This window comes from Stegostoma tigrinum, chromosome 20 (genome assembly GCF_030684315.1).
Source record: "Stegostoma tigrinum isolate sSteTig4 chromosome 20, sSteTig4.hap1, whole genome shotgun sequence".
Taxonomy (NCBI): domain Eukaryota; kingdom Metazoa; phylum Chordata; class Chondrichthyes; order Orectolobiformes; family Stegostomatidae; genus Stegostoma; species Stegostoma tigrinum.
The window spans coordinates 40,649,777-40,677,642 of NC_081373.1; the positions used below are offsets into that span (position 1 = coordinate 40,649,777).

The 27,866-nt window shown below is 40.5% G+C and overlaps 1 protein-coding gene across 2 annotated transcripts in view; it reads right to left on the reverse strand.

Moving 5' to 3' along the window:
* Positions 1–27,866, reverse strand: part of dntt (deoxynucleotidyltransferase, terminal) — a 308,352-nt gene that overhangs the window by 170,319 nt on the left and 110,167 nt on the right. For both annotated transcript variants that reach the window (XM_059653117.1, XM_059653118.1), the window contains exons 4-7: positions 17,455–17,625; positions 15,264–15,335; positions 10,652–10,775; positions 5,171–5,303 (exon numbers count right to left, since the gene is read on the reverse strand). In XM_059653117.1, coding sequence (XP_059509100.1) covers positions 5,171–5,303; positions 10,652–10,775; positions 15,264–15,335; positions 17,455–17,625 — 500 coding nt within the window. The remainder of the gene's footprint in view (positions 1–5,170; positions 5,304–10,651; positions 10,776–15,263; positions 15,336–17,454; positions 17,626–27,866) is intronic.

Sequence of the window (27,866 nt, forward strand, 5' to 3'; positions counted from 1 at the left end):
CTAAAGAGCATCCCACCTAGACCCATCCCCCTACACAATCCCAGTAACCTTGCATTTCCGACAGTCAATCAGTCTAACCTACACATCTTTGGACTGTGGGAAGAAACCAGAAAGCTCAGAGGGAACCCAAACAGATACAGGAAGAACATGCAAACTCCACACAGACAATCACCTGGGTCCCTAGCACTGTGACGCAGCAGTGCTAACCACTTCTGCCTCCGTGACCCTCATTGACCACATTCACAAGCATCTATTCACTCCACCACTGACACTCAGGAGCTGCATTGTGTACAATCTATAAAATGCACAGCAGAAATTCATCAAAGATCTTTAGACAGCACCTTCCAAACCCACAATCACCTCCAGCTTGAAGAACAATGGCAGAAGAAACACCAGAATCTGCAAGTTCTTCTGCAAACCACTCACAGTTCTGACTTGGAAATATGTCACCATTCCTCCACTGTCACTGGGTCAAAATCCTAGAATTCCCTCCCTAAGGGCATTGTGGATCAACCTACATCACATGGACTGCTGCAGTTCAAGAAGGCAACTCACTGCCATCTTCTCTAGGATAAACGGTGACAGACAATAAATGCTGGCCAGCCAGCAACACACAAGTGAATATGAAAAAAGGCGGAGATGAGAGCGAGATAACACGGTGCGAAACTGGATGAACACAGCGGGCCAACCAGCATCAGAGGAGCAGGAAAGCTTGACATTTCAGGTCGGGTCCCGCTTCATCCAGCTTCACACCGTGTTATCTCAGATTCTCCAGCATCGGCAGTTCCTACTATCTCTGTGACAACTTTAACCCCGCTGCGAAACCTCTTCAAGGATGCCTTCCTTAAAGAAGCTATCCCCCTCCCTCCGAAAAAACCTCAGTTCATCCCTCTCCCACTGCAACCCTCTTGTACTTTCTTTGGCCTTGAAACTGCTTGACCACGTCCTAAAGCAAATCGGATACTACAGCCACATTTCTCAGTACCTGCCTACGGAACCGGATAATCCCCTCAAAGGAAGAAGGGTCCAGACCCGAAACATCAAGCTATCCTACTCCTCTGATGCTGCTTGGCCTGCTGTGTTCATCCAGCTTCACACCGTGTTATCTCAGATTCTCCAGCATCGGCGGTTCCTAGTGTCTCAGAGATGAGCGTTTGTTTTTGTTTTTCTCTTAGAGTCACTAGTCTGTTGAATTCTCCTCCCCAAAGACAGTGGAGGCTGAGTCATTGAACACATTCAATGCAGAGTTTGAAGAGTTCTCAATTGATAGGGGCAGGCTGGAAAGTAAGAGTTTTATTCACAATCAGTCTAGCCATGATTGTATAGTATAGCCGAGTTGGCTCAGGAGGGTCAATGCCCTACTCCAGATATTAATTCTTATGTTCTTAAGTGTTTCTTTTCAGCAGCTTAAAGCTTCCCCATGGTGGCTCCCTCAGTTGGGCACTGAATGCCTGATATTGAGAGAATTCCCCACATTGAGGCCACGGGAAAACTCAACAGGGTTTGCTGCACAGCTTTCAGGAGGCACAGCAGACTCATTTGAAACCCAAAAATACATCCCAAGCCTTCATTGAATGCCAGTGAGTTCAGGGATAATTGGCTTTAAGTGGTCATTAAAGAACGATTAACTGACAGTCTTCCATCAATATGTGGGATTCCCACATCGGGTCTTGGCTGACATTCAGTACAGCTTTCCTGCTGCCCAGGATCACATGCAGATATTCCCACCAGATTTTCCTAGCACCCACCATCGTCCCTGTTCCTGTGTGCTCTCTAAATTGCCCCCAGGTCTTTGAAGAGCAAAGTTGTCTGTCATGCAGAAATAAAGATAGTCCTGGAAATCTGTGCTATAAGTTGTCCCTAATGGTCTTAACTCTCTGAAATATTGGCAAACGCAATAATGATCCTGGTAGTTCTACAGGCCTTTCAGAAACTGCCATGCCTACCTCTGTTTGTTGTTCCTGCCAGACATCATTAGCTCGAAATAACCAGCTTACTTTGACGTCCACTATTCATGTTGAACTGCTTAAAATTGCAGAAAAACTGTGTAAATCCAACATTCTGAAATCAGCATCAATAGCCTTTTTATAATCAGGAAGAGGAAAATATGTCTATAAATTCTTAAAGAACGTTGACATTCAATTTAGCAAAATTTTCAAACAGTTTCAGCTGAAAAAATTGCAGGAACAGAGTGTTATCTCTGTAAAATCCATTCTTTTTCAAACTGGTTCTAATAATATTGACCAGGATTCTGCTGAAACAATGTGGATCTCATCATCAACTGTTCAATGCACAGCGAGGAAGCCCCTCGGTTCTGCGGAGAAGGCAAAATGGAAGTGCTTTTCAGAAAGTGAGTGAAGACAGAATGCACAGTATGGTGTGTGGGTGTGGTCGGGGAGTTGGAAGCAAGGATACACAGAGGTGACTTTCAGCAAATTGCCTGATCATAAAGACATCCCTAGAAATAGGACAGTAAATCCAACAAGGCATTTGTGACCTCCATTTAATCCCTGAGGTACGACTGAATTACTTTGGGCCAATGGATGTTAATTGACTCATTAACAAACTCAATCTTGTTGTCAGCCTCTGAGAACCCCACATCTGCCTCTTTCATTCTTTGATTGGTGGTACAGTTGCTCAGTGGTTAGCACTGCTACCTCACAATGCCAGGGACCTGTGTACAATTCTGGCCTTGGGTCACTGTCTGCATAGAATTGAACAGTTTCCCTGTGTTTTTGTGGGTTTCCTCCAGGTGCTTCAGTTGCCTCCCACAGTCCAAAAATCTGCACATTAGATGGATTTGCCATGCTAAATTGCCCATAGAATCCAGGGATGTGCAGGCTAGGCCAATTAGCTATGGGAAATGCATGATTACATTTATAGGGTTGATGGTTAGATTTGGGTGGGATGGTCCTCAGAGAGTCAAAGCAGACTTGATGGGCCTAATAACATTGTTTACCACTGTAGGGGTGCTATGATTCTACGAGTTAATCAAGGAGATTGATGTGGGTCCTTTCATGATCGATTTATCCCAGCTGCTGTGTTTCCCACTGCAAGTGGTCTGTAATACATCCATCCCATTGATATGAGTATTTGTTGCTGCATTTTCAGAAACGTGTACAATCATTGGCAGGTAGAGTGACATGAATACACTGTACTTGGCTCGTCCGATTTTTTTTTTTTCCCATTCATGATTGGCTGGAGTACTCATCACTATCAAGATATCCCAGGATCCTTGATGCCAATGCTATGTCTAAAAGGCTGTTCTGCCCCTAGTAAAGTACTGGCAGTCTGGAGACGTCCTGCCCAATTGGAGACACGTTACCCCGAAATGGAAGACAAGGGGAAATTCTGGAGTGCCAATTAGAGGTCCTGGTGGAAAAGGTGGTGCAGAGGAGGGAGGCCCCCACCAGCACAGGATGCCAAGATAACAAACACTGCCAGACTGATGGTCAGTGGGGCTCAATCATGCAGAGGAATGCCCAACAGTCTAGGAAGAATACCAATGAATCTTCTCCACTCTATGAATACAAATAAGTTGTGTTGGGGTTTTAATGAGATGCAACTGCATGGAAATAAGCAAATCACCACTCAAGGTCATGATCCTGAAGCTCCATTAAAGTAACATTCTCAACATTAAGAATCTAACTTTTTTTCATTCTTGCCCTATTTATCGTAGGCCTCACAATGTTCAAGCCACACCACGGAAGCAAAAATTCCACCCAATGTAACTAAACAACTGATGTTTTATGTACAATGTTTTCGTGACTAGAATAAGTAATTCATTTTTATTTGCCCCATCTTCTCCCAAAGGATTTTGCTTCTGGAATAAGCCTAGGAGTAGGCATACTGTCTCTGGGGAGGGAACAGGATGTGGTTTATAAGTCACAAAAGTAAACATAAAGGTGGCACTTTTATTCAGCTTGTCATATAATTCCAATACTCTAAAAATGGCAGAATGGGGAGATGAGTTTTCTGACTGTTCTTGAATATACATAAATGGCATAGGTCTTCACTCTTCTCATGAGAGAATGGTAGAAAAAAGCTATTTAACTTAATGCTGTCAGTTAATAATTCCCTTTGGCAAGCCACCACTCCTGGCAGGGTATCTAGTATGTTCACTTAACATTGGTTCTCTCACAGCATTGCTTATGAGTTATACCATTGTATTACGTATGATTAATAGTGAAAAATTCCATAACATGCATTATATAATAATGTCTTGGTCAGTTTACATAATGCCTCTGTTCAATGCTGCATCAAAATTGTACTGGTTGGCATACAGCTTTTCAATAATTTACAGTGATATAAACTAGCAACGTAATATTCAATATCCAGCATCTGCAGTTCCCATTATCTCTGAACGTAATATTCAATACTGACTTTCTCAGAGTCTTAAGTGTTGCATTATTTGCATTGAAGAATTCAATGATTCAGTCTGATTTCTTACATCAACAACCCAGGCAAACTTTGTTCATCAAAAAAAACGCAAAGTCCAAAAAAAAGCATCAAAATATTAACACAGTCCCATGAAATAGGCTCACAATTGCACAAATAAACAGAATTTTTATTTCATGAAGTTTTAAAAAACGTGAATATGGATATATTTTAATTGGTGTCAGGGACATTATATGAAAGTGTGAATATATTTTCCTCCTACACAATATGAAATGTAATTTGTTATATGCTGTAAATTATACAAGAGCCAATGATTTATAACTTAGTTGTGTTTTCCATGGTTAGTAATATTTGAAACAGAAATATTTACAATATATAAAATCCAGCATTGCTGCATAATTAAAGCTCTGTGTCTCGTGTTCAGCTATGGGTTGCCTTTGAAAATGTCACATTTATAAAACGTCTTACAACGAAATATCGATGATTGGATGAAAACAAGATACACAGTTCTTAAAGTGACAATCAAATATCATTTCAAAACAATATGAACTGATAGCAAGCAGCTATTTAGTAAAATCTGAGCAACAAATTTGTGATTCACAACTAACAGATACATCAGCCCATCAAATTGCTCAGATAGCTTTGCACTGCTTTCCGTCGCCCTATTTCTTCTTTTATCAGGTCAATTTCTAGCTAGAAATAATGTTCATAATAGAATCACATAGAAAAATAATATGTTTGGGACTTGTTATAATGTCTCCATTTTACTCACCTTCTAAAACCTCCAGTTAAAGTCACAACGGCATCAGGTATGTAGCCATGAACGGTGGTTTCTATAATTTGAGCTACAGCTTCTGCCTCTGGTTTTGTTACAGCATTATTGATGTCCTCATAGAACAAAAAACCTAAGGAGGGGAAAGTTTCATGAAGCTTTCATTAAGTACTTCAGTGTGCAGCTGCATCTGAAACATTTAAGCCATGGTTAAAGTCAAATAACATCAACCCTTATGTTTCAGATTCCGCTTGCCTTTAGTTTACATCACCATAGGAGATGACATCCTCAAGCAGATTAGATTGCATAGAGAAACAGAATTGTGGGACAAATTTGATGGTATTGGTTTATGATTTGGACAAGGATCCTACAAACTTCTGGATGCATAAATCTAGAAATTCATGTCCAGGCATGTGTTAAAAATCATTCTTGTCTGTCAGCCTTAGAAGAGACTGTGTTCATGCCAATAATAGATGTAATATATGATGGGTTGGTTCCAATAACATGTGAATTCTAAAATCCTACTTCCAATTCCATACAAAGCTACAACCCATATTTTTCTAAGCTATATTTTGTGATATTTCAACTGCAGAGGGCACACTTCCCATGTATGTACTTGCAGTCCCAGCGGTGACAAAGCTGCAAATGAGAAAAGAGTAGGAAGGCTGATGATGAAAGGCCTGGGCCTGAAACATCAGCTTTCCTGCTCCTCTGATGCTGCTGGGCCTGCTGTGTTCATCCAGCTCCACATCTTGTTATTTCAGATTCTCCAGCATCTGTAATTCCTACTATCAATGAGAAAAGAATTCTGATCATTGAAAGGATTTGTCAAAAAGCAGAAGCACTTCTGTGAAATTTTCCATGGATTAGAGTACTTTATTGAACGTAGTAGAAACAATCCAAATGGCAGCCAGTAAACTCTGATTACAAGGTTACACTTTGCTGCCTGTTATTTCCCCGAGTGCAACATGTGCTTACACTGTATTAGAATTTTGCCAACACTCATTGTGGTGGGAGAGATTTTTGACTGAGGTGTTACTTTGTTAGCCTGAAATAAGTGATCATCTGTACCATCAGACAGACTAGAGATCAGAACAGCCAGACTTTGTAAAACTGTGCAGCAAGGGCTGAAGAAAGAACCACAAGAGCACTGGGCAGAAATTTCAAAGGTTTTGAAACTAAATTGAACATAGCACATAAATGTTGTGTGTTCAAATTTACAGTGCAGAGTGAAGAAGGGCAGATTGATAGATAGGTGACTGCATGGAATAAGGTTGGAGAATCCTGTGAATTCAGGCACCTAAAAGGTGATTGAATTAAAGATAGAATTATCTTTGACATAAATGATCCTCTCCTAATGATCCTGCAATGACAATGAGCTTGTGATCAACAGCAAATGCGCATACTTGAGAGAAGGGTCTGTTTCCATGTTGTATGACTCTATAACAGATGAGTTTGTCCACAATGTGCAAAAGCAGCCCAAATCTGTGTAATACTTTGAGCAGCTCAGACCTGTTCACAATCTTGAAAAGCAGTCTAGATCTTTCGAGCGCAAAAATATGAAAAGCAACAATAAGTATCTGTGGAAAGTCAGCATAACAGATCAAGATTAGCAGATAACTTGTAGCTATCATGGGGGTCATTCAAAAAAGATGTCCAACATGGAGAATGCAGCATTTTAACTGCAAGAAGCTAAACCACTTTGCACAGAACCTGCCAAGGATATAAACAAAGATATGAACAAGGCTACAAAGCCTGTCGAGATGATTACTCCAGAGAGGCTGACAAGTCAAACACTTTTGCTACAGAAATGTCAGACAACAATTTTGGATAACTCAATATACACCTTTAAAACAGGTTAGCAACTTCAAATTTGAAGCAGAAAAATAGCCTGTAACGATTGCAATGGAGGACAGCAGAACAAAAGCAACAAAAGAAATGAATTACCAGAGAGACAAAGTTGTTTCCCACAACATTAAGAGCTTCGTAGATGTGTAAAATTATACCAGATGTCAATCTAGAATGAAACTCTGGAAGGTAACGCTAAAGCTCTGTGGAAGGAGTGAGGCTTACCACAAAAGGACAAATTAGTCTATAAGCCCAAAGCAATGACCAGGCAGATGATCTAGAATTCCAGACAAAGCTAAAGTATCAATCATGTCAGCGGAAGCAAGTCAAAAAATTGGACGAGCAACCCCAAATATGCCAATAGAGATTTATTATTACTAGGTTACTTTAAATGATGAACAGGAAAATAATCTGCAATAAAGAAAGGGTCCAACTGCAAGACCACAAAGAAACTTGATGCTCTAGTTAAGATAATTGAACAGATTGCCTTGCTGGGCACAACTAAACATAACAAAAAGAACGGGACCAAAGACAGGATCAGTGAAAATCAGCAGATTCAGCTCAGAAGATTTCAAGACAAAGCCAGACAAGACATCATTCCAAATAGCAAAAGTTGGCTAAAAACAAAGTTGCCTTTTGACAGATTTTAAAAAAGGGGGTTGACCAGAATAACAAACAGTCTTGCCAATACAATGTGAACAGTTTGCACAGTGAAACACCTGGGTAATTCACACTGTTAATGGTGATGCAGGCAAATTTGATTTCCTTTGATAAAGTGTTTTTATGGATTGAAATCACATCAATGTCGTTCCTAGTCATGTTACCTCTGAAAGAGGCTCTCAATATAAGCAGTCATCCAACAACTATTTCAATAAGCTCACAGTACAAGCAAGAGTGTTGCCCTGTGAATTTGCAACAATATGAGAGTGTATACCTCCACAGGCAAATACAAGATCATTGTGAATTTATAGCAACTCCTTAGCTCAGCCCCAGCCAGCTTCCGCTTCTCTGGTGAGTGACCAGGACTTAGATTCAACTATATTTTTCTCCAGTTCTTCTTACACAACGAAAGGCAGTAGTGGTTTTATTAGTTGTTGTGCCGCTTGAAGCAGTGGGATAGGAGAAAAGGTAGATTTGACACTTTGCTGGTTCAGCCTGTGGAGAGACCCTTGGGCTGAAAGTTGCCTGGCAACAGCTTTGGGGTTTTGCTTCCTGTTTCCGACAGACCTGGGAGAGTGAGGCAGTTGAAAACAGACCTCAAAGAAACCTGCAGCAAAAGACAGCTCTCTTCAGCCTGGAAAAGAAAACCTACTGGTTGTTAAAGAAAATCCTCCAAAGGAACCTACACCAAAGATACATCTCTGCCCTGTTGCAGCGGGTGAAAAATCCTCACAGTTGTGGAGAAGTTGACCAGGAAACAATCCCCCTCCCCCTCTCCCTCTCCCTCTCCCTCTCCATAAAGTATAACGTTCAAAAAGACTCTGAAGGACGAATAGTTACTCAGTAAAAGACTAACATAAGAACTAGGAGCAGGAGAAGGCCATCTGGCCCCTCGAGCCTGCCCTGCCATTTAATAAGATCATGCTGATCTTTGAGACTCAGCTCCACTTACCCACCCACTCACCATAACCCTTAACTCCTTTACTGTTCAAAAATTTATCTAGCCTTGCCTTAAAACATTCAGTGAGGTAGCTTCAACCACTTCACTGGGCAGGGAATGCCACAGATTCACAACCCTTTGGGTGAAGAAGTTCCTCCTGACCTCAGTCCAACATCTGCTTCCCTTTATTTTGAGGTGATGCCCTCTAGTCCTAGTTTCACCTGCTAGCAGAAACATCTTCCCTGCCTCCACCTTATCTATTCCCTTCATAATCTTACATGTTTCTGTAAGATCTCCCCTCATTCGTCTGAATTCCAATGAGTATTATCCCAGTCTACTCAGTCTCTCCTCATAATCCAACCTCTCAACTCTGGAATCAACCAAGACAATCTCCTCTGCACCACCTCCAGCGCTAGTATATCTCTTCTCAAGTACGGAGACCAAAACTGCACACCGTGCTCCAGGTGTGGCCTCACCAGGACCCTCTAGAGCAGCAGCATAGCCTCCCTGTTTTTAAAATCCATCCTTCGAGCAATGGCAGACAAAATTCCATTTGCCTTTTTAATCACCTGCTGCTCCTGCAATCCCACCTTCAGCGATTCATGCACAAGGACACCCAAGTCCCTCTGCACAGCAGCGTGCTGCAGTTTTTAACCCTATAAAGCATAGTCCATTTTGCCATTATTCCTAACAAAATGGATGATCTCACACTTATCAAGGTAGACTTGGGGTCTTTGGACTGCAAGTCTGCAATTGCTCTGCTGCCGACAACAACATGATCATAGTCAATGGAAAGCTAACAATTACTATAAGAACATCACGTCATTCCACCCTCGTGATGTGGAATCTTGATTTACAGGACTTTTCCTTTTGTCTGCGTTTCTTTTTTCATCCAAATCATTTCTAAACAGTTGTATATCTTGTCTGTCTCTACCTATGCTCAACATATGGCTGTTTGCTATACAAACTTAAAACTATATCCCATTTAAAAGCAATGATTAGTAATGATTTTGCTACTTGTCAACGAATAAGATCATTCGTAATGTATAAACCTTTTTTGCTCATTGATGAAACCTGACAGGATTGTCTTGGACAGCAAACAAAGTAACCACCTTGGTAACTTAATTGTTCATTACTCTATTTTTAACACAATTAGCAATACTGGTATAATTTAGTGTACTGCTGTGCTGGAAGATACGTCAAAATATTACAGGTTCAAAAACAAATTACACAATGAGAAAGTGTAACCACCATGTTAATTCAGAGACAACGAGTAGATTCCCCAATGTTAAGGTGAAGTGGGTCTTCTGTTTACATCTCCTGCAACACCTCACCCTATGAGTCAATTGCTCAGGTTGAGGTCATTTTAGGAACAGGACTTGAAACACCACATGAAAGTCCACCAGTTCAATGGAGGAGAATCATGACTGCACTGCAGTGCCTCCACTACAGAAGAAGCAATAAGGGGCCCAGGGTACAAAATGGAAAATTTATTTGAAGGCTTCTGCTGATACTAAGACTTAGGAAGTTAAAGGTTTGGGGCAGAAGCAGAATGACCAGAAGCCTGGAGTGGAACCACTTTAATCTTCAGAAGAATCGTGGACCCAGCCAGCACCTCAGCCACAGCGATCTTCACATGGAATTCATGGAAAACTACAGTAACGATGGTCATTGGCAGAGAAAATGTCTTAAACTGAGGCTCTGCCAACCTGTATATCTACGAGCAGGGATAAAGGATTATTCAGCAGTGGTCCTGCCAGTTTGGGGAGGGAAATTGAAGTTAGGCAATGGTAATTTTGGGCAGGATCATGGAAGCCTAGTACAACCTGCGAGTAATGCCCATGAAGATCATGATATGAGTGCATCCCCATACAGTTTTGGACACAATTTTATCTTTGCTTCTTAGTTTCACACATGTACAGCATGGAAGCAATAGAGAGTAGAAGGTAATCAGAAGTACAATTATGCAGATTTTTTACTATGAAATTATGACTGTGGCAAATAATTGAACAGCATACAATTCCAGACATTACCTGCTTTCTGCATTTTGGTAAATTTCAAATCCTTGGATGATTTCACTGCCTCTAATGTTCGATATCCTTGACAATACCATTTATCTGCAGTCTTCAATCCCACACCAAAGACACTCGTGAATAGCTACAGTAAAATGAACTATGTTAACTGGATATACATACTCTGCCATGCATTATCATTTCACCATATATTCATTGCTTTCATATTAACATTCATTTTTAACAAATGCATCAAACACTGTAGGGCGAAAAATGCTTTGAACAAAATTGCAACATTTTTCTGACAAGATTTTACTCACTTGAAATAAAACCTCTTATAATCCTGTTCATGCTATTTTCTTAACTAAATTCCAAAGTTTTGACTTACATACAAATCTTCTCAAAACTCACTTACATATGAACTAACCACAGTGATAAGAAATATGAATTGTTAAAGTCACCCTAATTTGCTTGCATGTATCCACCTCTGTGCTGTATTGGTCTTAATAATGACATAAATGGCTAATGTTAAACACCAAAACAAAATGGACTGGATTCAAGTGCAATTTGTAAATTTTTAAAACTTCAAACTGGATCCCAAACTTTCCACTTTTGAATAGGTGGCAGGCCCGCTACAGGAAGCAGATTTGTCTAATGAGCTTGAATAGTCTAATGACTTTAGACGCTTCACATTTAACTTGTCTTATGCATTCAATCTCAATAAGTTTTTGAGGTTCCCAAATCTTGGTTATTTACAACTCAGGGGGTGGGTTAAAGTTGTAGGCCAGAAGGAGCAAGGATGCATCTTTCTAGTCCACCAAACCATCCACTTTACAATGACTGAACCCTTAACTCCATCATTGACATAACACTTGTCCAACACCCATTCAAAACTCCCTCACTTCTGGGATCTGGCCATATCCTCCCCTCTGGAATAGAGAATCAAATTACTTTGGTCTTCCCATTACCTCCCAATAATAAGACCCCAAAGAACACTCCCACCAAAGAAGCAACAGGTTAATTATCTTTTGCATGCACCTGAAACCTCCTCAAGACTATGACTGACAGAAGAGGCTACCAAGCTTGTAAGTCAGGCTACCACCTAGCTGAGAAAATCATTGGAAAAAATTGCCCATTTTGGAATCCAAATTCCACAGGAGTTGGGGAAGCCCAGATTCTAATGTTTACCAACTAAAGCTGCTTCTCCTACTCACCACACAAACCACTCCTGTCATTATTAGGTTTAGAGACTACTTTGCCTTCGATTCTTACAGAACTGGGTAGAGTTTGTAAAGTTAGAAATAGAGCTGATAATTGTCAAGTCTAACAGACTCGGGAAACAGGTAGCAGGAATTTGGCTACCCATATAGCCCTCTACCTTTTACGTACATTTTTAATTATATACTCTCCTGTAACGCTTTTCCTCCATTACATACTGTACATAGAACAGAGAACAGTACAGCACGGCCCTTTGGCCCACCATGTCTGTGCTGACCATAATGCCATTCTAAATTAATCCCATCTGGTTGTAGATGGTCTGTACCTCTTTACTCCCTGCTTGTTCATGTACTTGTCTAAATGCCTCTTAAGCATTACTATTTATCTGCTTCTACCTCCTCCCCTGGCAGGACATTCCAGGCACTTACAACCTTCTATGTAAAAAAGCCTTCTCCCGCTCACTGTAAACCTATGCTCCCTAGCATTTGACATTTTATCCCTGGGAAAAAGACCAAGTATCCACCCTATCCATGCCTCTCATAATTTTATATAGTTCTATTGGTTCACCCCTCAGCCTCCAATGCTCGACTGTAAACAGTCTAGGTTTGTCCTACCTCTCCTTATAGCTAATACTTTCCAACCCAGGCAACATCCTGGTTTTGCAAAGCCTCCACATCCTCCAACAGTGTGGTGATCAGAACTGCACACAGTGCTCCAAATGTGGCTTAGCTGAAGTTTTATACAGCTGCAATGTGACTGTGTCAACTTTTATACTCAATGCCCTGACAAATGAGGGCAAGCATGTTGCATGCCTTCTTCACCACTTTATCTGTTTGTGTTGACACTTTCAGGGAGCTCTGGACTTGCACCCAAGATCCGTCTGTCTATCAATGCTCTAACGGTCATGCCATTTATTGTACATTTTCCTCTAGCATTTGACCTCCCAAAATGCATCATCTCATGTTTGGCCGAATTAAACTGTAGCTCAATGGTTAGCACTGCTGCCTCACAGCGCCAGGAACCTGGGTTCAATTCCACCCTTGGAAGACTGTCTGTGTGGAGTTTGCACGTTCTCCCCGTATCCCTGTAGGTTTCCTGTGAGTGCTCCGGTTTCCTCCCACAGTCCAAAGATATGCTGGCTAGGTAGATTGGTTCTGCTAAAATGCCCATATTGTTCAGGTATGTGTAGGTTAGGTGGATTATAGTAGAATGGGTCTGGATGGGATGCTTTGAGGGTCAGTGTGGACTTGCTGGGCCTGTTTCCCCTGCAAAAATCTCTGTCAAGGCTCCAGGAATCTCCTCCCTTGTCTCCTTCAGTATCCTAGGAAAGATCCTATCAGGCCCTGGGGACTTATCTACTTTAATGTTTTTCACTGCCTCCTTCTACATATCGACATTGTCCAAAATATCAACACCCCCCGCCCCCCCAACAATCTTACCATTATCCATGTCTTCCTGTAATCATAATACATGGTCATTACACACCTTACCCATAACATACCCCATTCACTACAAATCCCTTTCATTAAACACTTTGACCATTATACATGATGACCATTACAGAACCTGACTGTTACACCCCTTACCCTTTATGTGCTCTAACCAGTACACATTCTTAGCGTTACGGTTTTACCTATTACATATCGTGTTCAATACACACTGTGGACAATTGTATGTTCTGACCAATAAACACTCTGAATGTTACACTCTAAGCTGAAGCTTACTCCTTTTTAAGTAAGTCTAAATTGTGTCAAGCTTTTTGGACAGATTCCTATTATAGGCCTCATTGTATCTTACCAAACTCACCTCATTAATTACCTACCTCACCCCATGACATCTCCTACATCCAATGTCTGCCCCACCTTACCTACGCCATTCCCAGAACAACTGGTCACTTGGCAGATATCCCATTATTCCTTTGGCCCACACCATCTTCAAAACACCATAAGGAACCCCGACGAGCGCTGGTAGTGTGGAGCAACCCGTACATTTGCCCTGGACAAAGCAGCCAAGGGGGAATCAGTAAGCTGCTTGGTGGGCAGGGTCACGGAGGTCCTGCTGGGAAGGGTAATGCAAATACTTGATTTCCTTCCCCGACTACACCCAGCATTGGAAAACGTGACACTACTCTACGGCAGCCTGAGTCGAGGTTTCCACACAGTTTAAGGTGGTGTGCCCAGAACTGTAGAAAGAAGATCGATGTCCTTCTCTACTCCGTCAGTGTAAGTACCACTAACTTCTCTCCGATACCTCACACTCACTCTATCTCTGCTACTGTACCCACCTCTCACCAAGGCTCATGCTCCACGTCTCTATATAGCCAGCAACATCTCCACTCTCACCTGAACCACACGAAATCACAGGTCCCACTAACTCTGTGTGCGCTCTGTGCTGCCTGCTCACTCACTCGGGACACCTCCACACCTGCACAAACAAAAAAAACTGTGCCCTCTACTTTCATCTTTGTAATACCAGCTTCTCTCACTCCATGAAGCGGTATGCTACCCATCATTCATCTCACCCTTTATGAAAAGAGAACTCTGACTATCGCCAAGTCGGGCCCGGACTATTATTGCAGGCTTCCCTTGACATTCTATGCCGCGACTCCCTGAGTGAAGGCTATGCCCCTTGGCTTGACTGAAGCCTACTGACAATTATGACAAGCTTCATGTGCCAGGCTTTGGTTCTGCATGAAACAACATGTTAAGACAGCAGTAATGTCAGCCTGATATCTCTGACTAAGGGGGCCAAGCACACAATGTCAATACAAGGCAGTATTTCTCCCCAGCAATTTGCAACTCACCAGTACCAAGCAAGAGATTGTCTTTCCTCTTATGAAAAACATAAAAGATGGAGTGAGATGCTCCGAATATTGAGATGGTCCTTGTTGGAATTCTCATCCTATTCTGACACACACCTTGACATAGACTACAATGCTCAGACCCTTATAAGATTCCACCAGTCTGACTATTATAAAATTTGTCCATTTAACACTTCTCCTACTCCATTTCCTATTTGTCCTCTGTATTCACACCCTGACAATAACACAGCCTGACATCTACGCATTCTAAGTTTAACATGCTCTGACCTCTTACACACTCACTACACACTCTGCATATTACATATGACTGTTACACATTCTGACAATTACAACCATTACCACCCATTACACACACCAGCCATCAAACATGTGGCAATTACACACTCAGTGACCCTGACTGTTGAACACACTGACCTTTACACAACATTTTGCAACGCATCCAGTAGACACTTTGACTGATATTACTTTTCCTTGAAATCAGCAATAGGCTAGAGAGCCCGAATTTGTCAAAGTTTAAAATATTTTCCCAATGTATCTGCACTGACTTTAAATGCTTTGGGCTTGAGTGTACTGTCACCTCTTACATCTGCTTACCTTTCTTGCCTTGTACTTCTCATCACATAGCAAATTCTCGACCTTCGAGCTAACCCCATCTTCCAGTATCTCCTACATGAAAAGATGAAATAAATTTTGTACACTTTGTAGTTTTCCATACTTAGCCCATATAACATATCTTACAGAGATTGGGGTTTTGACAAGACAGCTGTCTTAAAGTTTATTAACAATACTAACTACTTGTACTGCTATGATACAGATATACACATACAATCTGAATACTGTGCTTTCTCATGTTACTGTATATTATACACACAGCTAACTGACTGAGCACACTCCTTTTACTACATTATATGGAGAAACTGACTTTTGGAACATCACTTGTCATAATATCACTTACATGTCTTAAAGGCACAGGCCTGTCTGGTCTGAAATCTATTCCATAAAATAGTTTGAGGCAAGGTAAGAATGACAGCCCTTGACATCAAGGCTACAATCAACATTACGTTGATAAATATAAATGTTTAAATTCATGTTCGCATTTTAACATCTTGTCTTATTTGAAAATTTTGCCAGAACAAGTGTCTTGGATGCAGAGCAGAGAGAGGTGGGGCAGAATGATTCAACTGCCAGGGTAAGTTATCCCCACTCTTAACTTTCCTATTCCTCACCTTTCACAGGGTCATATAATTATGGCCAAATCATACATCGAAATATTTGCCTACTAATCTTCATCACCAGGATTTGCGATTTGTTAGCTTTTAGTTGTAATAATTTTCTAAGGACCCTTTCTCTGTGCTTATAATTGGTTTAAGTACATCTCTGCCTTTCAACGTTTGATTCACAATTATTTCTGGAATACTATTTATATCCTGTACAATGAAGACTAAGAGAAAATATTTGTGTAATTCATCTGCCATTTCCCAACATTCCAAGATTAATTCCTTAGACTTAATCTCTGGAGAGCTATTGCTCACTTTACTTACTCTTGTTTTCTTTTTCAATAACTGTAGAAACCCTTCCCGCCTGTTTTTTATATTTCTAGCTAGCTTTCTTTCGTACTGTAATTTCTCTTTCCATAGTATTCTTACAGTCGTCATTTTCTGTCTTTTATATTTGGTCTAAACTTGTGCACTTTTTCTTTCAATTTCATCGATTCTTTTAACTTCCTTACAGGTATATCTGTTTTAAACTGGTACCTGCTCTCCACCCTCTTTTAAACTCAGAGTTAAATTTGCTACTTAAGCAAACAGTAGTTCTTCCCTCATTGAACCAAATTCCTAAGCACATGACTCTGTGTCAAGCTTCACTCAGTGACAGGTTGATCACTTTGTGCTTGCTTACTTTGCACACACAGCAAGACTACATTTATACAAGCTGAAATTCTACAAAGATGAGTCAGTTCCGCTGACTAGAAAAATTTATTTAGACTTGCTACTTAATTGATGAATTGTCAATACAGTAGGGAATTTGTATATCCCTTACCAAGACTGAAAGAAGCTTAACTTGAGAGGCAAGTTGTAATGAAATGCTAAAAGCAAATCAAGTCCAGAAGAGGAGGGTGTGTGTGTGTGTGTGTGTGTGTGTGTGTGTGTGTGTGTATGTGTATGTGTGTGTGTGTGTTGTGTGTGTGTGTTGGGGGGGGGGGCGGTGGGGAGGGGGTTGGGGGGGGCGCGGGAGGGGAGCGTGGTTTGCAGAGCCTAAAAACTGGTACTACACCATGTGAGTGATGTTAGCAAGCAATTCATCACACAAATAGTAGTGGAAACCTAGGTTTTTTTTCCCACTAAATAAACTATTGAGCCTAGATAAATTGCAAACTTTTAAACTGCTAGTTATTTTTAATCTATCAAGGGTACAAAAGTAAAGCATACAGATGAAGTTAGGTGGAGGTCAGCTATAAGCTAAAGGTGGAGCTTTAATGGTCTCATTCTGTCACTATACTCAGCCATTGCACCTTCAGCTAAAATCACAATTATGCATATTTTTCCACCAAATCTCTGTGCAAGTTACTTCATTAAAGCCTTAGGAAATTTTGGCATGCTTTTCATGCTGAGCTTGTCGTATCTAATTTTGGAGGGAAAATACATATTAACAAGGACATTGTAAGGTTATAAGGCCAATCATCTCCATTTTATGTGCTTGATTTTAAGAAATGCAGAACACGTAATAGTTACTCTGACAAAAATTACAGTCACCAATTTGTAATATCCTCCTCACAGTCTTGTACCTCAATTATGGCTCTTGTCTGGTCTCCGAAACAGGGTAGTCCATCCAGGGCTGCCATTTTACTTATGGTGTATGGAAGGGACTTTAATAAGGAAGTTGCTCTTGCAAATGCCACATAGGCACTTTCATTTTCATTAAATTCAAAATTTTCTGCCAAAATGTCCAGTGCATCCTGCAGAAAACAAAAATTATACTTTGAACATCGGCAATGCTACCATGCAAAATACAAAGACACGTCCTGAAGTGAGTTGACATTGACTTTTATGATTTTCCTAAAAACAGATCTGAGGTTTTAGGGGAGAAATCGGGCCCATCAGCATTCAATTCTTTGTGAGCTACAAGTTCCACAGAGCCACATTATGGTCCCTGTAGATGCACTGTTTTCAGGCAAGTTGTATTAGAATCAATACTGCTGACGGTGTTAGTCCTCATGTGTTGGACACACATTGCATGCACCTGGAGCAGGCAGACCATCACATTAAAAGACACACAATGCTGCTTTGATGTCATCATGACCATTTTAAATGTCAGTGCTCCAGCTCTCATCCTCTCTTAGCCCCAAAATACAGAAAACTAATTCAGCAGCAGAAATGATCCCCACAATAGTTGTATTGAAAGGAATCATTAAATCATTTTACATTACAAGGCGGTTGGTATTCTGTTGGTTGCTTTGATTCCAAAGTGTTTGGTGCTTCCCATGTCTTAAGTCGCAAAAGTCCAGAAGGGAGCGATTTGGCAGATGTTGAAAGTGTTTCTGCTCTGATTTCAAGGCTCCAGCACCAGTCAGATTCCCCTACACCTAAGTATCCCATTGGACCAATTGTTGGGAAAACCCAAATGGTTCACTAATGTCCTTTAGGAGGGAAAATCAGCCATTCTTTCCTGGTCTGGCCTACGTATGACTTCAGACGACAGCAATGTGGTTGATTCTTAACTGCCCTCCAGCAATTACAGATAGGCAACAAAAGCTGACCAAGCCAGTGTCACCCATTTCCTGTGAATTCATAAAATAAAAAATATAACGTGCAAAGGCCAGAAAAAGCAAGCAATTCTGCTAGAGGGGAATGAGAAAGAAAGGGAGGGCATTCTCAGCAAAAGACCATAGCTATCTACAGTGTTTAGGAAGCAGTGTTTCTACCTGATCCTCAGTGAGGGACAATGATTAATAGAGATCATGGGGAGATGCGTGACGGGAGTGTTGCCATTGGTAGCAGGTGGGATCTATCATCAATATTCTAAGCTATAAGTTCATGGGCCAGCTACGTGCCTATTCACCCCACTATCTTAACTGCATGCTGCTCCCAGAACTTGCCCTCTAACTAGTGTCACAAGTCGGATTATATACATAAATGGCCAGTAACCATCAGTGAAGTTGGCACCCACTGTTGGTCACAATCTCAGAAAATCTTCAAAAGTGATGTTAATCCATCCACTAGAAATTGAGAAATTAGAAATTGTGCCAGATTGGGTGGAAATAGACAACTGCAGTCCTTGTCATCCATCAAAATGAAATATTTTCTTGCTGAAATACGAAATGCTTTTCTCACTTTTCTCTGGTTGATAATGGTAGAATAGGTTACAGATAAATTACAAAAATAAGTTGCCCTGTCTGAAGTGAATGGCTGTTTTCAGCATAATGGCTACCATCAGTTCTCAAAATAACACTTTGTCATTCTGGTGATAAGCTAGTTATTTTAATAATCATTTTTCCACACAATATCAAAACCTGACATGGTGAACAATGCTAGAGAACCTTTTGATCTAGCAGCAGGCAGCCATAAAACAAATATTTATCTTTCAATCCAATCATGTTGCCATAAAAGACCACAGCTGAAGTGAACGATTATTGGAGTCACAACTCCAACTGTGTCCAGAATGGAAACATTTGTTTAAAAATATTCTCAAAATTGTAAGATAAATTATTGAGTGTAGGCGTTTAATTTTCACTAATAGTCTTGGTTATATTTATGCAATCCTCATAATGTAATCATTGTTGTGTTCTGTCCAACACAACTCCTCCTTGGGACACATTAACTGGCTTTTAAAATAGACAATCACAAGTAACACTGCAAGTCTCAATCATGTCTATATCTATGGCAGAAACTGCATATTGAGACAGGCCTGTGATTTAATTCTCAGCAACCAAAATGTTGTCTTGCACTTTCATCCTCTTATGAAGAGCTGCTAGTAAGAACAATAGCACTTGGGTTTAACCAATTGCCTGCCAACAACTATATATGACAGCCTACTTACATATGGTTTTGTTTTAGAGATTCCTACTGTATTGTTACCCAAATCAAATTTGGGCTGTCATGAGAAAATGCTGCTTCTTTTTTTGAGACTTGACCATTTCTTAATGGGGGTCTTCATCAGGCAGGAGCTAATTCTAATCTCTGATTCAAATCAATTTTTTTACAACTTTTCTCACTTTCTCAAACATTTTTGAATGGCTACAATTAAAACAAGAAGTACCTTACATAAATTCAATCCCAAAGCCCTTCATGGCCAATTAAGTATTTCAGAAGTGTGCTGTAATGTAGGAACATGGCGGATAATTTATAGACAAGGTTCCACAAACAACAAAGAGATAATGGTCGCATAATTTTTTTCAGTTGTATTGATTGTGGGATAAATATTGCCAAGGATAAAAGGCAAAACACCCTTGCTCTTTTTATGAAACAGTCTTAGGATCTGTTCACCTAAGACTCTGAGTATTGCCTAGCCTTTGTTTAAAGTTTGATCCAAATGACAGCATCATAATCTGTGCTGTCCTCCTTCAATATAGCAGTGAAGTATCAATTGAGATTATGAGCTCAACACTCTGTTGTGGGAATTGAGCCCATGGCCTTTCAAATCAGAGATGAGTGATTTTGCACTAAGCACTTAACACTTTATTTTCCTCAAGAGAAATTTATGAAGCGTTCTCTACCATTAGCTTGCACGAAGAATTACTTTTTAAATCCTTGCTCAGCTACGTTTTTCACAGCTACTGTTCCTTTGCTTCCACATTTGTAGACTGACATACCAATTAGGGTGTATGAAGATTCCACTTCCCAAAGGAAATGGAAATGGCCACTCAATGTAATGACTAATACATGTGAATGTTTGATTAACTATAATACTGAACCATCTCAACTGTAGTGGGGTCTGATTTTCTTGTATGTACTATCCTGTTTACTTGGAGAATGAAGTAATAAACAGACAAAGAAAAAATTCCTACAGCAGCTCAATTTTCTAGCTGACTTTGAAGTAGGCAGCTAACATTCCCACTCATAAGAGGGAGGGACCTTGTTCAAACATATAAATTAGGAACTTATTCAGGTGACAGTGGGATGTTTTGCTGGTCCAAGGCTGCTAGGCTTATGGCTGCCCATATATGTATGACTTATGTCCAAATAGATGCTGTTGCCATCAAAGCCATGCAAAGGAATGTTGAGAACTGTGAGCAAACCATTTCTTGCTGTACATTGTGCCAACTCATGAAGGGCTCTAACTTACTCACTCTTGGTTCTGAGAAGTGCCCAGCTACCTGATATTACTCTGGAAAGGTAAGGTATCTCTACAGTTTGAATGAGGTTGTGGGTAAATTGTTGGAAGCAAATATAAAAGGTAGGATTAATGGATATTTAGAGAGGCAAAAATTGATTAGGGATAGTCAGCATGGTTGAATGTGAGGAAAATCGTGTCTGACAAACTTGATTGAGTTTTTTGAGGAAGTTAATAGAAAGGTTGATGACGGCAGAGTAGTAGATGCTATTTATTTGGATTTTAGTAAAGCCTTCAATAGGGTTCTTCATAGTAGTCTAGTTAGGTCACATGGGATTCAGGGTGAGCTTGCCAGTTGTACACATAATTGGTTTAACAGCAGGAGATAGACAGTAATGGTGGAGGGTTGCTTCTCAGACTGGAGGTCTGTGACCAACAGTGTTCGGCAGGGATCAGTACTGGGTCCTCTTATTTTTGTCATTTATATAAATGATTTGGATGAGAATATAGAAGGCACAGTTAGTAAGTTTATGGATGACATCAAAATCGGTGACTTAGTCTCGAGTGAAAAGGGTTTTCTAAGATGACAAAGGGTTTTTGATCAAATGGGTCAACGGGCTGAGAAACAGCAGATGGCGTTCAATCTGGATAAACATGAGGTACACAACAAACCAGAGTAGAGCTTTCACGATGAATGATAGGGCCTTGGAGAGCATTGTAGAACTGAGGGACCTGGGGTGCAGGTGCATAATTCTTTGGAGTTTGCATCACATATAGACAGGGTGGTTAAAAAAGCACTTGGCACACTTGCCTTCTTTGCTCAGTCCTTTGAGTTTAGGAGTTGGGATGTGATGTTGAAGTTGTACAGGACACTGGTGAGGTCTCTTCTGAAATATTGTGTTCAGTGCTGGTCGCCCAGTTATAAGAAGGATATTATCAAGCTGGAGAAGGTTCAGAAGAGATTCATCAGGATGTTGCTGGGTATGGGAGGTTTGTGTGATAAAGAAAGGCTGGATAGGCTGGGATTTTTCTCACTGGGAGGTTGAGAGACAACTTAATAGAAGCTTATAAAATAATGAGAGGTGTAGATAGAGTTAATGGCAGTCATCTTTTCCTTACCTTGAAGGATTTCAAGACTACAGGGCTCGTTTTTAAGCTGAGAGGAGAGAAATTTACAAAGTAAAACATGGGGCAATTTTTTTTAAATGAAGGGTTGTTCACAAGTGGAATGAGCTTCTTCAGGAAGTGGTGTCTGATGGGTACACTTACAATATTTAAAAGACATTTGGATAGGTACTTAAATAGGAAAGGTTTGAAGGGATGTGGGACAGCAATAGGCAAGTGTGACTAGTTTAGTTTTGGATTATGCTTGGCATGGATTGATAGGATCAGAGGGTCCAATTCCGTGCTGTATGACTCTAAAACCCTACAACAGGTGAAACTAGTGGTACGATGCGGTAGAAATGCAAGTGGTTCTCCCCACTCAGAAGATGCTGCCATCAAGAGGAAAGTATGTTCTGCCAGTCACTTAATCATTAATGTGGTATGTGAATTTCAGTGCCAATCTGGTGCCAGTAGGCCACACATTCCAAAGACTGGCAAGGCGCATCAGACATCATGTCTTTTTGTCTGTTCACAGTTAGCAGTGTAATGAGCATACCAAACCAGCCCACACACACTTTCCAATATTTGATGTGATTCTGCAATTAGACAACATTTTCTAGATAATCCTGAATGTAAAAAGTTAAACTGACAAACAATTTAGGATTGTCAGCTGAGTTTGCAGTGTGGTGCGTGCACTGGAAGCTACGTAAATTAATGCTTTTTGCAGGCAAGAAATACTTGGACACGTGTTTAGTTTATTTCAATGCAGCAAAATAGATGACAGCTTTTCACTGGTTTAATTTTCAGGGATATTCCCTGACCAATCAGAGCCAACTTGCCTGTTTAAAATTTAATCAAAGCCTAGCTGTCAATTATCAATCATTATTATCTGGTGCATGCTCCATGCCAACAACAAAAAATCACTTGCTAAACAACCAACACTATCCTCTCGTGCGATATAAATGCTGGTTATCCACACAAATTAAGCGAATAAAAGAGCAGAGTGTTACCTGAAGAATGACTCCTGAATTCTGAGGTGCTGAGGGATCTGGGTGTTCTACATGATTCTCAAAAGATTAGTTTGCAGATAGGGCAAAAATTTAAAAGGCTAACAGAACACTATCATTTATTACAGGATGAATTTAACATAAATATAAGGATTTTACAAACCATTGGTAAGGTCACATTTGAATACTGCACACAATTTTGATCTTCTTATTTAAGTAAGGATATAAATACATTGGAGGCAGTTCAGTTCACTGGAGGATTACTAAATTGATACCTGGAATGAGTGGGTTGTCTTATGAGGTCAGGTTGGACAGATTGGGTTTTCAATGGGGTCCAGAAGAATGTGGGGTGTCTTGATGTAATAAAAGATTCTGATTGCGCCTGTTTACAATGTATCTATTAATGACCTGGAGGAAGAAAGCGAATGTGTTCTAGCCAGATTTGCAGAAGATCAAAAATAGGTGGAAAGGCAAGTTGCAAGAAGATTACAGTTTACAGAGAGATATTGATAGATTAAGCAGGCAAGATGTTGGAAAATGCAGTACAATGTGGGGAAATGTGAAGTTACTTGTTTTGGAGAGGAGAACAAAAGAATATTACTCCTTAAATAGGTAAAAACTGCAGAAAGGTGCAATACTAAGGGAGCTGAGGGCACTTATGCATGAAACACAGACAGCTAGCACACAGGTACAGAAGGTAATCAGATTAGTGGAATGCCAGCCCTTATTTCCAGACTGTAGGAGTACTAGAGTAGGGAAGCTTCACTACAAATGTACACAGTGCTGGTGAGACTGAATCTGGAGCACTACGAGCAGTTTTGGTCCCCTTATTTATGGAAAAATATTGTTTAATTGGAGGCAGTTTAGAGAAGGTTCACTAGGATGCTCCCTGGTATGGAGGGAGGTCTTATGAACAAAGGCTAAAGAAGTCGGGATTCTATTCACTGGTGTGTAAGGGAATGAGAGGTGATCTTATTGAAACATATAGGATCCTTGAGGAGCTTGACAGGGTAAATGCTGCGAGATGTTTTCCTTTATGGGAGAGTCTAGGAAAGAGGGCAAAATCTCAGAATAAAGTCTCAGAATTAAAATGGAGATGAGGAGGACTTTCTTTTCTCTGAAGGTTGAGTGTCTTTGGAAGTCCTTGCTACAGACTGCTATAGGGGTAGAGTCCTTGTATAAATTTAAGGATGAGATGTTGATATTCTTGATTAGTAGGGGAATCAAGGATTACGGGACAAGTGGGTGTAAAGAATGTTCAATCAGCCATGATCCTAATCAACGGTAGAGCAGTATCCAAGAGCTAAACAGCCAACCCAGTTCCTATTTCTCATGGATTTATGAGCAGTCTTAATAAAGTGGATATGGAAATTATGTTGCATCTTATGGGTGAGTCCAGAATTAAGAGGCATTTTCTTCAGCCCCAGAATCCTCCAAGATATCGGAACTGCCCCAAGTCTGGCCTCTGATGTTTCCCTGAATTGAATTACTTCACTATTTAAGGTCATTTCTTGATTTGTCCAGGACCTATGTTCTGCAATACATGTCTCCAGCTCACTCCCTAACTTTCCTCCTTTAAGGCACTCCTTAAAGATACATCTTTAATCAAGCATTTGGTCATCTGACTTAATATTTCTTAATGTGACTCAGTGTGATATTTCTTTTATAATGTTCTTTTGAAATGCCTTTGATCATTTTATCATATTAAAGGCACCATATAAATTTAATTTGTTGCTGCTACATTTAAAGATTTGTGTATATATAAACTCAGTGAACTTTGCCTCTCTACACTGTTTAGACACATTTTTTGGAGGGGACAATGAGGGTGAAGGGGCATTGATAGTAAGGGGGCAGTAAGGCTCAGGGAACACTGAGGGTTGGATGCTTGGAGGGAGTGGTCTGGTCTTGATGGTGATGGCACATGGCTTGTGTGATAACCGTAGATGTTAACCATTAGGGTGTCCTGTGACCATGCTGGGGGAGGAACAGGGTGGGCTGGGCCAGGGTTAAAGTTGAGGCGGGGCTTTTCTGATCACTGGGAGATTTGGCGATCACTGTTTGCTCCATGATCGCTTGAAGGATTTCTCAGGGAGATCCTGATTGTTAGGGATTTCTTGGTGAAAGCAGGAGCAGAAAAGAGGTCTATGATTGGGAGTGGTGGAAGTTGGCTGGTCACCTTTAGAAGTGAAAATGTATTAGCGTATGTTTGATATTTCTTACACTTTAAAATCTCAGCTGACGCAACTTTACTGTTTCCTTGAAGGTTAAAATAATGCCCTTTACCTCCAGGCCAAGGCAAATTACAATGCAGATGATCGCTGATGTTGTAACACATCTATCATTGCTTATCCTTAATATTTAACTGGAGCTTGAACAGACGACAAGTTTATGGAACGTTATGTAAAATGTACACCCAATCTTAAATTAAACCTAGGTATCGTTTCTCCTTTACTTTAATGTAATCGGAATTTTAGGCTTCCAATTTAAGTTTTGAATTTGCATATACATGCCAACTGCAGTGTTCACTAGATGTGCAAACAATGACAGCTGATATTTGATCCGGTAATTACTTGCCATATTTTATAACTGCAGGATCTTATGGCACCTTTTCTTGGCACATAGAAGTGGTACTAAATGTATTCTGAAATGTACCCCAGCAGGCAGCATACATGAAAGAAAAGAGGAAATAAATAACAGTGTTGATGAGTTTTTCTACTATGCTGAAACATATCGTGCACTGGAAGTGCAAAAACGTCTCACACTCTGCATTTGACAAAAAAAGAAGTACATTCATCACATTAATTGCAGTTAGCTTTCTCACTTTGCGTCTAGTTTATTCAACTTCACTTTTGTGGAGACATTTCATAAAATGAATTGTAAAAGGTATTGCATTCAACACAAAACAAAATCTACGGGGATAAAAATCCCAATGAGATCCATTAGTGGGCACAGAGATTGCCAAGCTCCATTACTCCATGCCCAGGCCAAGTGACATAGGCAGCATGCAAATATTGTTCTGTCTGCTCAATTAAATGGTGCATATTGACTCACTACATACTCAGATGTATGCAGGCCTAACGTGCTAGCCTATAATTCTTAAAGGCAGCTCGACCTCCAAAGTGTTTCTGAGATGGAAAAGGATTTCTTGTGGAGCAAAAGGCCAAAGAGTGGGCTCCCTGGTTCTCGAAAGCAAGACTGGAGGCATTGGTCCAAGAAGTGTAAGTAAGGCTAGAGATTATCTTTCTGCAGAGGGCTGTGTGTCTCCTTGTGTGCACACACGAAAGAGAATGTGAGCAGCTAGCCAAGGAGGTCAGTCCCAAGGAGTCTGGCCCCGAGGATATGGCTGGTGTTTTGTAATGCATGTTCAAGGGTTACCTGCTACACACCATATCAGCAAACTCGCACACAGCTCAATTCACCAAACTGCCACTCGCCCTCCAGCAGTCAAAATCTAGCATTCAGATACTGCATCTCATCCTCAGATACAAAACACAGTTTCAAATCTCACTGTCGCGTTTTGCAGCTTCAGTTTGTTTACAGCTATTCAGCTACAATAGGCATATCACAAACACATTGTAATATACGGACTGATGGCCTTTCCTGACTATTGCAGAGTAACTGGCATATAACAGAATACAGCAGAGTTCTTCCTGCCCCTTTGGCCATTCCATTGGCTTAAAAACCTTTCCATTTCTGTTTCTCATCAGTTCTGAGAAAAAGTCATTGATCTGAAATATTTCTCTCTATAGATAACACCTAACCTGCTGAGGTTTGTCTAGCAATTTTTATTCTTGCTATATTTATTATTGTTCCTTAGTTGTACACATATACAGTGCTTACCCTTTTTTCAAAACTTATAATATCTTGCAGTTTGCAAGGCTCAGTCTGGTTGGTTTGACAGCCAGGTGATAGCACTGTGTATTCTCTAGTGGACTGCTTTGAATCCTGCAGCAAATGTTGGTAGGCACATTTAGTGCGAGTTTGGTGAGCAGTCTATCAGGGTGACCACACTGCAAGTTGAGCTATCTTTGAAATTCTATTTGTGGAGGAGGTATGTTATTCTTGCATTGAGAAAGTGGATTGCATTAAGTGTGGACCACTGTTTTTGAAACAAGTCAAACCCTGGACACTCCACCTCCTACTGAAGTGATGCATTGTGGCTACTGGCAGTGCTGCACTATGTAATAAGCATAAAGGTTATCAGATTGGAGAACTTGGTGGAAGAGATAGAAAGTACAGATGCCCTGTATCCTCAAAGGTTAGAAACGAAAAGGCTTTAGTATGATGCAGAAAAGGAAGTCAATGTTAACAGCAGCTCCATGTGCCTGATTACAATTCAGGAAGAAGTTTAATGCTTCTCTTTGTCAGTGAGTGTATGTTCCCATGCCACGCCCTACCACCTTCACCACTAAGCCTCATTAACTGCTCAGATCAACATACTGTCAGCAGTCCGACAATCTCTGTCAATCAGGACTCATTTGTATCATTCATTTGCTTCATCCCTTCAACACAAAGTTAACATTGCTGTAAGTCCCAAATCTACATCATTTGTACACAACATAGCTATTCAACCATGATAGACAATTCCCCAGACTTTTGACACTCATTAGCACATTTTCTACTTCCTTGCAGGAGATGTTGGCAGACAAAACAGGAATGAACAAAATATGAAGAGGCACTACTGCATGTTTCGAGTGCCATGAGGGAGAAAGTATTGGCTATTAGAAGAATGTTGTGACCACTAGCATGCATAAAACAACTGAACAAGAGAATATCTGCATAGTTTATCCTCTCTCTCACATCTGAATTCTTCCTC